Here is a 15556-nt window from a genome sequence, read left to right on the forward strand (position 1 = left end):
TGGAGTCGGACACAGTGTCACAACAAGCATGGATTTGAGTGGGTCACAGGTTGGCACAGATCACGTGGTGTGTGAGCCCTACCTTAAAGTGCAAGTATTGGCGTGCAAAACATACAGTCATAAAGAAATATTCAGTGCAAACAACCTGTGCCATTTCCAGTGTCAAATTGTGAATGTGAGACTTGGTAACCTACGGTACCAGGAATATAAAGCACCATATGAGTTCACCAATGGAGCCAAAGAAAACAATAAATTACTCACTGCTTCCACTCCGACATTTTCATGTTATTTCCTTGCAACTTCAATCCCTTTTTGAACCAATCATCTAATTTCCCCCAAAAATCTTCACCTTCAGCTACCTGCCCTCCCATTCTCTTGCATTTCTTTGTAGCTGGCTCAGTAATATCTTGATCAGTTGTCCTGCCCGCTTCCTTCTCAGGTGCTGCATTTTCAATTAATTGTAAGTTCTCAAAGCCAAAACAACGCTAGAACAATGTCAGTTACCTGCCTTATAAACATGATACATACTACGTACCAACAGAGCAATGTGATTTGTGAAGCTCCCATCCAAGTCGTCGCTCCAAATCTCTTATATTTCATTGCTGAGCTATAGGTAAACTCAGCAAGAGTTACTGCCTTCTCACCAATGATACTGTTTTGGATCTGGATGTAACAACCAAGAGTTATTTACTCTGGCGCACACAGGAACACACTATAAAGAAGATGATGGGGAGTGGTTAGTTGTGCTAGACAACAGGAGGACTCGCTGAGTCCTTCCCCATGTATTGCTCTTGTATATATACTAAAATACATGAGGTACTGTACAGTTGTAAATAAAGTTTAAAGTCCAATGTCTAGCATGTGACCGGTCACATGATGAGTCTAGACACTGGTCAGGTGATGTGTCACATGACTGGTCATGTGACTATGAAAAGTCAAAAATGTAAAGTAAAGTAAATGGTCACATGACTGGTCATGTGACTTGGAAAATCAAAGTAGAAGTACAAAAGTGAAGCGTAAGTAGGTGCTGGTATGTCAATTGTAACACTGGATGTCTCAGTAAAAGCTGTTATTCATGAGAAGAAAACAGGGCTTACATCCAGTCAAAAATTGTTTCGGACACTTGAGCAGATATCTTTGATCCTTGATCCCAGCAAACGTTCATGAGCGGGGTTTCCAAAGACATTATTAAACCGGAGATTGTCTTTTTCTTTCCGTAGAACTTTCTATCTCTTCATCAATATCTTGATATCTTGCTTTAGATAATAGATCAACAAACCTCAACATCTATATTCATAGATTGATAAGAAGTTCGAGTTGCTTGGTAAATTGCATCTTGTACAATTAACCGGATATTGGATATTGCTCTGGTGGCCAGCCATTGTAAGAGAATAAGAACACAATTAATCGGAACATATATGTTACGATACACAATTTTCGGACCTTTAATTTTCATTCTCCTCTTTCTCACGCTGCGCTGCCTTCCTTCTTATTTTAGCTACAAGTATCTCACGCAGTAGAGCTGGTCACACGGGCTGTGCCCATGACATCATCAGCCACTGCCTTCATCAACTGTATAGTACATATGTACATACAAACCTGTAGTAGTATATATACCCCAATAGATCAAGGAGACTCCTCAGCGAGTCCTCCTGTTGTGTCCTCACAACTAACTTGTTGAAGCCCAAAGGGTAACCACTCCCACACCATCATCTCTATAGCTTGTCTGAGTTGTGCGCCAGAGTAACAAACTCTTGGTTGTTACATTAGGACTCACTCTTTCTACTCTCTCGTGCATTGTGCAAACCTGGATCCCAGGGTTAAGGGGATAGTATTATTGTTTGGGAATATCCCGCATAGCAGATAGGTGCACTCCTAGCAACGGCCTTGTAGTGCTTTGGGAGAAGAGACAATAATTTTGATACGCGGCCCCCAGCGTGAAGGGGAGTACTTTAGCTCAGCAATAGTGTGGAACTATTGTTGATTAGAATTTACATACAAATCTTCTCTTTCTCTTTCCTCTGACCAGGCCAGGCACTTGCCTCCGCCAGTCTGGAGAAGGGTTGACAGCTTAACGAGTGGACCACCCCCTGACAACCACTCGGACCAGGGTTTATTACAAATACTTTTTTATATACCTTTTCAAATACTATAGTGTGTGTAGTCGGAGATTGAGATCCGATACTCAGCAGGGAAGAGGTAGATCCGCAGATAGCAAGTGGGGACCCCCTGTTACATTTTTTTTACCTTACCAAGAGAACAAGTTGACATGTTGTCGCAACAACAACCCAACATCAATGCTCTGTTGCACAACATGCGTGCACAGATTTTGGCGTTGACCACGCAATTCGCCGAGCTGCAGGCACATCCCCCTGCAGCAACCCCCTCGGTCGAGAAGAAGTTCAATAAGAAAGTCGAAGTCGTCGCTGACCCTGGCGCCTTTGAGGGAGACAGAGCATGATTAGCCGAGTGGTGGATCAAGCTCCAAATTTGGGTCAAAGCAAACTGGGATGCGTTTGCTGATGACTTTGAGGTAGCAACTGTGGTACTATCTCAATTAAAAGGACCTGTGGCGGGTTGATACGCCCAAGTTAGAATGCAGGAGTGCTACACCGCGGGAGTGTGGCCTGTCTGGGACTATCTCAAAGTCGAGATCAAAAAATATTTTAAACTGCAAGCTGAGCATGACTGGGCGCTGTCATGCACCAAAGTTGATTGGTAGCATGGACAGGTGTCAATAACGAAGCGAATATTCAAAAAGACTCGCCTTTGCGCCACACAGGCACAGTGCCACGTGGAATAGTAATTAATATTGCTTTTTTTGAACTTGTGGCTGATCAGCATTACCTCTATTAGGCAATCCAGTCACACTCACCTTTGCTTTCCATTCGGTTCTTTCCACATTTCGGCATTTCGGCAAATTTTTGCATTGCCACTGGCTACACATTGCATTGCGCCCTCGTTTTTGTTGTTTTCTTCACTTCCCTTCCTTTGCCTAGCCCCACCATGGGTCCTTTACTCTTGTTTTTATTCTCACCCAACGGTTGTTTCTGGATCCCCATTTTAGTTTACCTCCTCGTCACCTCCACCCTCCTCCTCCTCATCTTCTTTGCTCCCCCACCATTTCTGATGTCACCACTTCCTATCCGCTTCCGTCGCCGATCCGTTGACTACCACGTGCCACTGCTGATATTAGCAAAGCCCCGGTAGCCAGTTCAAATAGGGCAACAGGTCCATCTTTATGACGTCGATCTACCATCATATACTATCAAAACATCGGTCACTCGTCTTGCCTGGTTGGAGTGTGGGTGGGTAGTTTTTGAGAGGTTCATCCCCTTGCGTCGCCCATGTTCATTGCTGTCCCATTCACTTGGGTACACTTATCTTTTGTCCATCGTCTTCGCTACAGCTACACCTACCACACGCTGCCTGGGACTCACTTGTTCCAAATTGGAACTACTCCTCTCCCTCCCTCGTTTGATCAGGTGGTCCAACACAACCAGTCCATTGGTAAGGCCATGGAACTGTCGGATTTGGACTAGGTGGTGGACCGGTGGCTCCAGTTTCTTTTTCTTCAGCAGAACATTCATTTACAGTGCGATTATTTTTGATTTTTGAATCATTTTTATGGACACATATTTTTTTAGAATGCCTGACTGACAATAAAGGAACTGTGTTGATACTGATAGTGTTTTGCCTTGCCCTTTTTTTTACTGCATCTTCCCATGACATCATGATTTTCCTGCTCTCTTTTTGCTATTGGACTTTACTTTATGGCTGTACAAACCTGTGACATTACTCACAGCATTCATTGTTCTATCTCTTTCTTTTCCTTTTTTAGACAATCTTATCCTGTACTACCTACGCAGGATTCGTCAGCATACATTCCTTCCTTCATGTTCTTTCTCATTCTTTTTGCACAGCTATACTGTGCATAGCCTACTTTTCTTTTACTATATAAACCCCTGTATTTTACCTTGTAAAAAAAAAAAAAACAAGAACTCCAATCCAGACTTCTTCTCTACTCTCAAGTTCACTAATCTGCTACTTGTGATCCAGTGTGGTCACAACACTTCCCACTTTTACCACTGTCAACTGCTGTCATTGTCACTTCCCACTTTTGAAGTCATTGTCATCCCTTTCGATTAGAGTCCTTCTGAGCACTATAGTTTGTGCGTCAGGAGCCTGCTATCACTGGGAACCTCGTCACCTCGTCATCCTCGTCGTTCTCAAACCTACCTTGTGCTACCATTAGCAAGGTAGTGCTCGTCTATACTCGCCACAAAGCACCTATCTTCCTATAAATTCAACTATCCCTCCTCCTCAAAACCCACACTCATACACCTCTGGGTTTTACTTTGAAGGATCTTTATACATACCACCCCATGAACAACCAGACCACTCCACTGTTCTAGGAGGCAAAGCCCATAAACAAGTTCCGTGGAATCTGGGAGGATTGTGTGTTAGTTTGTTTTTGTGTGTGGTTTTCTAACAGCAGTTCTCATCATCGACATCGCCTGGAAGTCAAGCCTTAGGAGGGGGGTAGTGTTACAAAAACACAATTTTTGGACCTTTAAAATTTCATTCTCCTCTTCAACTTTCTGTTGTAGTTTTCACACTGTCACGATCCTCTTCTCTTACACCCAATACTTCACCTTTCATCTCCAACTCTGACGTAGAAACACTCATTTCTCCTTATCTTATCACGTAGCCTTCCTTATCTTATCTTCTTATCTCATCATATGACCCTAAGTCACATGATCACTTACAAATCATCTTACCAAGCTAAACACGATACATCCTCATGTCTATCAGTCAGCGCCTCATGGCTGACATGAGTTCTTACATATATAAGTAGACACTCAACGATGTACATACCTTAGCTTTTGATTTCGTCTTTATACACCTGTTCAACTACTTGCTAGAGATTGACGTTGAGTTGCCTGGTTTCTTCCAGTAGTGCAACTCAGTCGTTATATAATCAAAAGCTAGTAAAGAGCACCTAGTTGATGACAGAAACAAAGGCTATCCTAATCATCATCCTAACCCCCATCATCATCATCCTATTCTTCGTTCTACTCAAACTATACATTCGCCTCACCACACCCCTCTCTCAAATCACATCTCCTATCACTCGCCCATCCACCATAATCACTTTCATCCAATCATCACCATCTAACTCATCTTTCGAAACCATCCCTCTATCTCCCATCATCCGCCCCCACAATCCCATACTTAGAGAACTTAGTGACGTGGAGTCGCTAAGATTCTATTAGCTACAAAAAACTTCTTTATACTTCTTACCGGGCCGGGCACTTGCCTCCGCCAGTAGGAAGAGGGCTGACAGCGGTTAACGCGGGCCATCATCGAGACAACCGTTCGGACCTCGATTACGATACTATTAGAACACTGGTACTATAAATAGATAGTTTACGTACACGCTTAGTGGGGACAGAAGAGGAACCCATAAGCAGAAGGAAAGACAGAAAAAGGGATCTTCATTAAAGAAGTGTTGATCCAGACTTGTCATCTGGGGAACCTTTTTTGAATGCCCTTTGCATCACTATATTCCTACCAGATCCCGATTCTGCCCTATCCCGGGCCAATCAAACAAGAACGAATCACTCCAACCCTATCATTCTTATCACCATCCCCCACATCATCCCTGAATGTCTTACGACACATATCGAGAGACCCCGGACATGGCCGAGAGCACCGACATGTCAGATTTGCGGGACGCATTACCGCATATTCAGCCGCGCGCACCATCGCCGGCAACCAACCAGCAGCAGATGCAGAACCTGCAGAACCTCATCCTAACGGCGGTCAACAACGCAATCGCAGACAACAACGAATTATGGGAAGAGAGATTCTCATCGAAAGACGAAGAAGTAAGAGACTTGCGCAGAAGGCTCGCAGAGAGCGAAAGGAGGCAGCCTTCAGGAATGGGCCTGCCACGCGCACAAGAAGCAGAATTTAGGAAAACGGCATTAGCAAAGCTGGAACCTTATGACGGAGACAAGAAGAAGTTTCGAAGCTTCTCGGAGTCATTAGAACTCCATTTTAATGCAAATTCGGCATACTTCTCCCGAGAAAGGAACCGGATAAGCTTCGCCTTATCCTATATGAGTATAGGGGCAGCAGCGGCCCTAAGAACAGAGTGGGTAGAGAGGAGAAAGATCGCAGAAGAAAGGTCAGATGCAGGGGAAATCACCCTCTTAGAGAGCTGGGCTCACTTTGAGAGGACCCTCAAAGACCATTTCACTGACACATGTCAGGCAACAAATACGAAGCTATATAACAAAGCTCAATGTCTGGTCAAGTCCTTCCTTGAAGGCGGTGAATCAGAGTATGAGAATGAAGAGTATCGGTAAGAGCGCAAATCCTAACTAATATTGAACTAGAGAACAATACATCGAGTATATACTTCTCTATATAGTGAACGGCGATGGTCAGACCGAGAAAGGGAACTACTGAGAAAGTGGTCTGACCAGCTAACTAACCAATAAGAAAAAAGGGGGGAAGTGGTCCGATCTATCGTGTTTACTAATCGTATGAGAAAACATATTGGTAAGGGATATGCGATTGGCTGTATCAGTAAGCCCATGAGAAGGCGCTGATTCACTACCTTCTTTGCTTATCAATATTCCTCCGAAGTATTCCCAGACATAGCACTGGATCGTGGCTATGTCATCGGGATATCTTCTTGAGGGTCGACAACGAGTCTGCTTCGTTGTAGATACGATAGAACGTGAGTGTGAAGAGAGAATAAGAAGAAAAATGATAAAAGTAATAAGACACCGGCTGTAATCTCTAGTCCAAGGGCAAGAGGAGTGACGGGGATCGAATCTGCTAACCACGACATGACGGGAATGCGATAAGAAAAATTGATTCCTCACATTAGCTCCCCTTTTATAAGACTCGTGTCCTCATGAGTCCGGATGCGGCACTTTGGAACTTGTTACTAATCCAATCAAAAAGCATCGGCGGTTTAGAAGTGGCGGTGTAGTTTTCGTAAGGACGGAAGTGAAGAGAAGCGGTAATAATACGAGGGGCGGCGGGATTTGTTTTGTGGAAGGTGGCGAGTAAATCAGCGACATGCGTAAGATTGGTGTCGGGTTCCCAAGTGCGTTCGGAGACTGGATAACCATGCCAGTGAATTAGGTAGTCGAGCTTACTACCTTTCAGTTTAGTCGGTCTGGAAGCGATTATACTCTCTACTTCGTATTCGTCTGTTCCTTCCACAATCTCGGGTGGTGGTCGCGAGGAAATTGGTTGATTGAGGAATTCAGGAGCGTGGTATGGTGAGAGGATGGCTTCGTTGAATACAGGGTGAATGGACTTCCAACTTTTAGGGATGTCGAGCTGATATGCGGAGGGTCCGACCTTTTGGGTGATTTTGAAAGGTCCGAAGCGTTTATCGTCTAATTTCTTCATTGGTCTATCCGTTGTGATGTTATGCCCTTCTAACCAGACTTTGTCGCCAGCTTGGTACTTCCGGGAGGGGGATTTCTTACGGTCGTAATACTTCTTCAGATTCTCGTTTGCTACAAGAAGGGAGGATTTCGTGATATCGTGGAGTTTTTTCATCTGTTCGCTAAATTCTGCTGCAGAAGCGGAACGAGGGGACAACGTGGTGGTGATATTTGTTCTTGGGTGTAACCCATAGTTCAAAAAGAAGGGTGTTTGGTTCGTTGCGGTATGGAGGTGGTTGTTGTATGTAAACTCAGCAATCGAGAGCCAGTCTGCCCAGTCATCTTGTCGATGATTTATAAAAACGCGGAGGTAATGCTCTAGATCCTGGTTGATCCGTTCGGATTGTCCGTCTGTTTGAGGGTGATAGCCTGTAGAGAGGCCTGGTGTTATCCCCATTAGGTCGTAGAAATCTTTCGTGAATCGAGACATGAACTGAGGACCTCGATCGGAGACGATCTTTTCAGGAATTCCATGGAGTCGTATTACATTATCTCGGAGTTGACGTGCATAACCGGCCGAGTCGAGAGTGACGAAGGTGGGGACGAAATGGGCCATTTTACTAAATCGGTCAACAAAGACCTGAACGGCGGTGTAGCCCTTGGATTCCGGTAATGCGCCTATGAGATCGGTGGTGATAATCTGCCAAGGCCGATCTGGTATCGGGTTCGGGTGTAGAGGGGCGTTAGTCTTTGTCCGATGTGCCTTGGTGCGTTGACAACTCTCGCATCCTCGTACATACCGTCTGATATCTGTACGAAGACTTGGCCACCAGAGCTCTCGGTTTACTCGTTCAAACATCGTTCTTTCTCCTGGGTGCCCGGCTAGGGCTTCGTCGTGATGATCTTTCAATATTCGCGCCCTTAGTTCGTGATTTCTGGGAACGTATACTCGGTCAGCTAAAGGGATCGGGTAGGAACCCGTCGTGGACTCTCTCTTGATCCAGACGATCCTATCCTTCATCTTCCAGGTATCCGGCTTCTCTTTCAAGTTCTTCTTTACTACGTCGTCTTGTTTCTGGAAGCTTTGATGTATATCTGGTAGGTATCCTTCGTTGGTGTCAAGTAATTCGAAATGTACGTCTGGGAGAAGTATCTGATCCTCATTATTGTTTGTGCCTTTAGGATGATCGATCCGTCTGCTTAACAGGTCGGCCTTCGTATTCTGATTTCCTTTGACGTGTTCCATCTTAAAATTATAATCTGCAAGCTGGGATGACCATTGAGCTTGGCGTCGATTGTATTTCTGAGGTTGACGGAAGTAGAGGAGGTTTTGGTGATCTGTGAAGATGGTGAAGGGGTGTTTCGATCCTACAAGGTGATGTCGCCATTCATCTAACGCCGTCATGACTGCGAGCATCTCTTTGTCGTAAATTTCATAGTTCCGTTCTGCAGCGGTAAGGGCTTTCGAGAGGAATGCTATGGGTCTGAATTTGTCGTTTTGTTTCTGGGATAGGACAGCTCCTACAGCGAAGTCAGAGGCATCGGTTTCTAGTTTGAATGGGTCGTCGTCGTTTGGTATAGCAAGGGTGGGGGCAGTAGTAAGCGTTTTCTTCAACGTTTCAAAGGACGTCTCTTGTTCATCTTTCCAGGTCCAGTCAACTTTTCCGGTGAGCACAGTGAGTGGTTTCGCAATTCGTCCGTAGTCTTTGACAAATTGTCGATAGAAATTGGAGAACCCTAAGAATGATTGGAGTTCTCTTTTGTTCTTTGGTGCGGGCCAGTCAGCGACCGCTGCGACTTTTAACGGATCCATACGGATAGTGTCTTTGGAGATGATCATGCCTAAATACTCGACTTCCTGTTTCTCAAATTCGCATTTCTCTGGTTTAAGATACAACTGATTTTGTTGCAGGATACGGAGGACTTTGGTGACTATTTGACGATGTTCTTCGAGTGTTTCCGTGAAGATCATAATATCGTCTAAATATACAATAACTTTTCCTTCCGTGATCAGTTCTCTTAGGAGGTGGTCCATCATGGTCTGGAAGGTTGCTGGCGAGTTGGTAAGTCCGAAAAACATGACGAGGGGTTCGAACAGGCCGCGATTGGTCCTGAAAGCGGCCTTGTGTTCGTCTCCTTCTTGGATTCGGACGTTGTTGTATCCCCATCGTACGTCTAGTTTCGTGAAGTAATTGGCACCTTTGAGTTTATCGATGAGTTCGGATATGAGGGGGAGGGTGTAGCGATTCTTTATGGTAAGCTCATTCAGCTTGCGATAATCTTGGACAGGGCGTAGTGAGCCATCTTTCTTTTTGATAAAGAAGAATGGTGATGCGTAAGGTGATTTGGATACTCGAATCCGTCCACTTGTTAGATTTTCGTTAAGGAATTCGTCTAGATGGTGTTGTTCGTCTCGGCTAAGAGGGTACGTTTTGCAGTCAAGACCATTAGCCTCGGGTATTAACTCAATCGCATGGTCCCAAGGACGTTTCGGGGGAAGTTTGTCAAATGATTCTTTGGTGAAGACGGGTTCGAATTCATGGTAGATTGGAGGAACGACATCTCGGAAAGTAAGCTTTGACTTTGCCTTTTCGGAGGATTCGGCAATTTGTTGACTTTTAGTGGCAAACACGTTCAATTCTAGCTGTGTTATCTCCATAATTCGTGTTTCGAGATCGACGGCTAGAACTTTATCCCCTTCTTCAGGATGATACTCCGGATCATCAGCAGGGAAGGTAATCTTGTTGGTCCGCCAATCAATTGTTGGATTCGTCAGTATCAACCAGTCGTATCCAAGCAGTATGCGTGGTGAAAGTAGAGATGCTACGATGACATCTATCAAATGTTCTTTCCCTTTCACATTGATGTGAAGAGTGACATAGTGTGTTACTTTCTGGGATCGACCATCGGCTCCTGCAGCGTCAAGAGGGACGGGCAGAGGCGTAGTATTGAGGGTATACTTGTCAACCAGGCTTCGATCGATAACCGAGTTGGTGCAACCAGAGTCGATAAGGGTTGGGACGGTGAATGTCTGTCTGTCGTCTATGGTAGTGACTTGAGAAATGATATGGAGGCTTCGTTTTGACGTAGGGTGGTGCGGCGAGGTGTAAGCATGGATGCGTTCTATAATGTTCTCTTCGTCGTGGTTCCTCAGCATCTGTATCGCCTGCAGGGTGATATGCTCGTAGTGATCTTTATGGGCCCAGTTTCGTAACAGAGCTCTTGCTCTTTCTGGTTTCTGGTCTTTGATTCGTCTGGCCAACCATTCCGGTGAATGTGGCTTCGCGTAGGTTTCGGTTACAGCACGTAGATGTTGATCAACTCGTTTCATTGCAGTCGTTGGTAATGTACGAGGGTTAAATACAACATTTCGGGTCAGAGAGTCCGTGCTTACTCCTGACCTTTCTGAAAATCCTTCGGGGGTGCTTCAATTTCTTTTAATGACGATGTAGTGGGAGTGTCTTTGGTTTCCTCCGTTTCCATATATCGTATTGCCATCTTTCCATGTGGGCAATTTCTAGCAATGTGGCCTCGTTTGCCACAATTGTAACAAGTAACATTTGGGTTGGGCCGATGTTGTCTCTGCGTGTTGGAACTCCCAATCTCCATAGGTACACCTGATCCTCCAAACGTTCCTGCTGTGTTTGGATGGACTGCATTCTGGGGCGGTGGTTTATGAGATGGAGTATAATACGGTCGCGGTTGGATATACCGTGGTCTTCGCGTCTCTGTTCGCGGTACTGTCTGTTGATGCTGTGGTGGAGGGTAGCCTTGGTTCTGCTGATAGCGCGGTTGATATCGTTGGTACTGAGTTGGCAGCCTTTGTTGAGGTGGTTTATCTCTCCTCCTTTCCAGATTAAGCTCTTCATTTCGCTGTTCCCATTTCCTTGCCGCTGCCTTCCACTCTAAGTACGTGGTGGGTAGGTTTTCCTGTTGCGAGATACGATCACGAAGGAATTGGGAGAGGTTGCGACGAAGGATACTGTGAATGAACGGATAACTTTCATCTGCGTCTGGTGGTAATCCCGCTTCCATAAGTTTGGATTCGAGTCCTCCGAAATATGCGTCTACCGTCATCTCTCGTTGTTCGTAATCGTGAAGGGCAATCTCTGCTTTCAACTTGAGATGGGGGTCCAGGAATTCATTATCTAATTCCTTGATGAATTCTGAGATAGTTCCCCAATTTCACAGTGCAAATAAGTCTCCTAGCACTGCGGTTTTGTTGTTGAAGTTCGCCTTCCATGTATGACAGGCGTCATTGGCTTTATTGGACGAGATTCAGGATAGTGCAAAGAGGATTTTGGAGGAGTTGGTTTGGAAACTTCTGGGATAGGCGAAAAAGTAGTTTGCTAAAGCGTTCTTCCAGTCAACGTATGTTTCCTTTTTACCGATGAATTCGAATGGAGGAGTGGCAAGGACAGCTTTGCTTCCTTGATTTGTTTCGTCGGCCATTGCTGTCGCTAGATCAGGTTCAAGGTCTAAAGATTCCTGATCGAACCAATCGTCGGGTTGGTTTTCGGGTTCTGGAGTAGGAGGTGGGGGAGGAAAGTTTTCCGGTCCTGCTGACTGATACAGATCGTCGGGTTCTAGAGCTTCCGCAGCAGCTCCTAGAGATTGTGGGGGAGGTGTGTCGGGAGTGACCAGAGGACGGGGTTCTCGATAGGGCTCCAGATTTTCAACGGGTTAGATAACGGGTCTAGATAACAAGTCTTTTTAGATAACGAGTCTTTTTTATTTACTCAAAGTCTGGGTCAAATGTAAAGTTACTAGGGAAGTCTCCTCCTTCTGCTTCTCGGGGTCTCCAGTATTCTACGCTTTGAGTAGACTCTTCACTTTCCGACTCGGTCTCGCTGCTAGATTCTCCCCCGAGTATATCTGTTAATGAACTTCCTGTTTCTCGTTCTATCCTTTCTGCACAAGGTGCAAAAAGTTGTTCAACCGACGGGATGAGCGGTGCTTCTCCTCTCCGACCTTGGTAGGTGTAAGAGTACTGCGAATAGATACGAGTTCGTGAGCTATGGTTGATAACGGCCCAGAAATCGCTTTGGAGTACTGTAACAATGAAACGTTCGGGGTGATCAGATTGTTGGTTAACAACAAATGGAGTGAGGATTTCTAGGATCCAGTAATATTCGTCGACGTATTCTGAAACGTGTCGAATGTTGTCGATTTCGGTCGTGTAGTCTTCTCCGTCACGGGATTTCCTCTGAGCAGTCGCGATGAGCTGATCAAATCGTGCTAATGCAGCAACAACTCGTCGAATATGATCTTTAGTAGAGGGCATGACGATTATAATAGAAGTGCTGTGTTGAAGACCAAACCGCGGCCCGAATGCGTCAAGATCTTGGACTTCAGGGAGGTAGAGAGTTCGGCGAAGTCGTGTCAGATATTGGACAATAGAAAGGTGGTCCAGATGATTGCCGATGCAGAAGTACTGGATGGGTTGGTAACTGACAGGAGAGGCGGAGTAGGTGTCGTAGTAGTCCGATGTAAAAAATGAGGACGGGATATCATAGGTAGGTTCCTCGTTAGGCCTCTTCCTTAATACAATGCCGCAAAGTAAGGTGTGTTCGAAGTCGTAAGGGAGGAGGTGGCTGGGTATGTCTGGAAAAATGAGAGGGCGGATTCGATAAAGATCGAGGAGATCTGGGATGTGGCTCTGCGAAATAAGTTGCAGGTTTCGTTCTTGTACGTTGGCTATTCCTTTCAAAAGCTTAACCCTCTGAGTGTTCTCGTAACTCGGGCGTACTAGGCTTTCGAAGTAATCTATCAACGGAATTTGTTCGTGCCGCAGGGATATGAAGATTAAAAGTTCTCTCCGTGCTCTGTCGGAGATGTTGGAGTATCTCCTCGAGACTGCGAGAATTTCTCCTACAGATGGCGGAATGGTAAAAGATGGATTGGGTGAGAGCGAGTGCGTCGTTTATGTCGAGGATGATATCCTCGATCGGATCAATTGGTGAAGACGAAGCAGAGGAGTCTTGATACAACTCAGTGATCTGTTCGACCGTTCCTTCCACGTCTGGAGTACTGGCTTCGGTAGGGGCGGGGAGGACCGGGAGCGGTTTGTTGAGAGCTGCGAGGAAATCTCTCTGGTGTCTGCGGTCCGCTTCTGATACCCACTCTTCTGAGAGCTGTTGGGAGGTAGACACGATGGAGGTAGACGACGTCACTGACGAGTCCGGTTTGTAGGTATCTGATGATGGCAAAGAACGCAAAGAATTGGACGAGAGCGGTGATGGTAGAGAAGGCGTCCAGTTTGAGAAGACTGAACGACAATAGGTGTAGTGGGGTGGATAGTGAGAGGTCGATGACGATAGTGAGGAGAACGATAGGGATGGTAGAGAGGTGGAGAAGGTGATGATGAAGGTTTAGACCGGTGCAGTGGCAACGACAGTCTTTTTCAGGGTGTAAGGAAACGGTTTTCCAAAGAGGGGCTCTGGAAAAGGATTCGAGGTAGGTGAGTTCAATATTTTGTCAGGCAACAAATACGAAGCTATATAACAAAGCTCAATGTCTGGTCAAGTCCTTCCTTGAAGGCGGTGAATCAGAGTATGAGAATGAAGAGTATCGGTAAGAGCGCAAATCCAAACTAATATTGAACTAGAGAACAATACATCGAGTATATACTCCTCTATATAGTGAACGGCGATGGTCAGACCGAGAAAGGGAACTACTGAGAAAGTGGTCTGACCAGCTAACTAACCAATAAGAAAAAAAGGGGGAAGTGGTCCGATCTATCGTGTTTACTAATCGTATGAGAAAACATATTGGTAAGGGATATGCGATTGGCTGTATCAGTAAGCCCATGAGAAGGCGCTGATTCACTACCTTCTTTGCTTATCAATATTCCTCCGAAGTATTCCCAGACATAGCACTGGATCGTGGCTATGTCATCGGGATATCTTCTTGAGGGTCGACAACGAGTCTGCTTCGTTGTAGATACGATAGAACGTGAGTGTGAAGAGAGAATAAGAAGAAAAATGATAAAAGTAATAAGACACCGGCTGTAATCTCTAGTCCAAGGGCAAGAGGAGTGACGGGGATCGAATCTGCTAACCACGACATGACGGGAATGCGATAAGAAAAATCGATTCCTCACAACACACACGAGGAAGAGAGAGCAAGATATGAAATCATATACAAAAAACAAGGAACTCTAACGGCCCAAGAGTTCTTTGTAAAATTCGAAGAGTTGAGAAGACGGGCCGGCTACGACGTCAAACGGAACGAACAATTCCTGATCACACTAATCAGGAATAACATAAATGGTCCACTCATAAAACAGATCATTTATAGTGGAAACGTTCCCACGACGTATACAGAGTGGAAAACGAGGATCGTCACAAACGACCAATTGTGGCGAGACCAAGTAGAGAATGAGCGGATGTTGAAAGGATCAACCAACGGCAGCTCCGGTACAGGGAACCGGGGACCCAATGGAAGATACCAAGAAAAGGGTGCTTCGGAGAGGAAGACCGAGACGGTGGAAGCGAAGAAAGACGGCACGGGTACACTATATACCGGAGCCGGAAAAGAGATGGAAGTAGACAAGCAGAAGTTCCGAACCGAAGGACGCTGCTTCAAGTGCGGAGAGAAGGGCCATAGGGCCAGAGACCATCTGAACGGACAAACACCGCAAAAACCGAAATTCGATCTCCGAGCAATGTTAGAAGCAATGCCGGAAGAAGAACGAGCTAACTTGCTCCAGGGTTTTTGAGAAGGCCAGCTGCGACTCCTCGCCAGACTGTGCCAAAGAACTTTGTAAATAGATATGCTTCCCTACCCGTTGAAAATCTTGATGCCACATGTACCAGTAACGATGAAAATGATATTGCTTTATTTAAAGATGCACAAGATCTGAAACGAAAGGAACAATCTATGAAAGAGGAGAACCTGAAAGGGAAACGGGTTGAAAAGATTCCCAAAAAAGATGCGGCGCACTCAAAAGAGAAAAGCGCAGCACAGGATGCGGCGCACGAGGTACCTAAAGGGGAAAGGACCACGAAAAGCGCAGCTACTACGAAGGAGACAACTGAAGCACAGAATGTTACGACTCAATTGGGTAGCGTAACCGAAACTGATGTTTCGACCAGCTCCAAAGAGGTCAGGAACACCTCTAATAAAAACCTAGATAAAAA

General features: G+C 45.5%; 4 protein-coding genes across 4 annotated transcripts; 3 read left to right on the forward strand and 1 right to left on the reverse strand.

The window, feature by feature from the left end:
• Positions 1-2269: 2269 nt before the first annotated feature.
• On the forward strand, positions 2270-2722 carry SERLADRAFT_437142 (uncharacterized protein; the record flags this gene model as incomplete). Its single annotated transcript, XM_007317451.1, has 3 exons — positions 2270-2422; positions 2483-2545; positions 2603-2722. The coding sequence occupies 3 exons, from the start codon at positions 2270-2272 to the stop codon at positions 2720-2722; spliced, it is 336 nt and encodes a 111-aa protein (XP_007317513.1).
• A 2947-nt stretch (positions 2723-5669) lies between these two features.
• SERLADRAFT_437143 (uncharacterized protein) lies at positions 5670-6374 on the forward strand (the record flags this gene model as incomplete). The annotated part of the gene is made up of 1 exon (XM_007317452.1): positions 5670-6374. One exon carries the CDS (start codon positions 5670-5672, stop codon positions 6372-6374), a length of 705 nt encoding a protein of 234 aa, XP_007317514.1.
• A 4351-nt stretch (positions 6375-10725) lies between these two features.
• Positions 10726-11121, reverse strand: SERLADRAFT_387243 (uncharacterized protein; the record flags this gene model as incomplete). The annotated part of the gene is made up of 1 exon (XM_007317453.1): positions 10726-11121. One exon carries the CDS (start codon positions 11072-11074, stop codon positions 10853-10855), a length of 222 nt encoding a protein of 73 aa, XP_007317515.1.
• Positions 11122-13086: 1965 nt separating this feature from the next.
• SERLADRAFT_387244 (uncharacterized protein) lies at positions 13087-13441 on the forward strand (the record flags this gene model as incomplete). The annotated part of the gene is made up of 1 exon (XM_007317454.1): positions 13087-13441. The coding sequence occupies one exon, from the start codon at positions 13214-13216 to the stop codon at positions 13376-13378; it is 165 nt and encodes a 54-aa protein (XP_007317516.1).
• Between the last annotated feature and the right edge of the window lie 2115 nt (positions 13442-15556).

This window comes from Serpula lacrymans (assembly GCF_000218685.1).
Source record: "Serpula lacrymans var. lacrymans S7.9 unplaced genomic scaffold SERLAscaffold_6, whole genome shotgun sequence".
In the NCBI taxonomy this organism is placed as follows: domain Eukaryota; kingdom Fungi; phylum Basidiomycota; class Agaricomycetes; order Boletales; family Serpulaceae; genus Serpula; species Serpula lacrymans.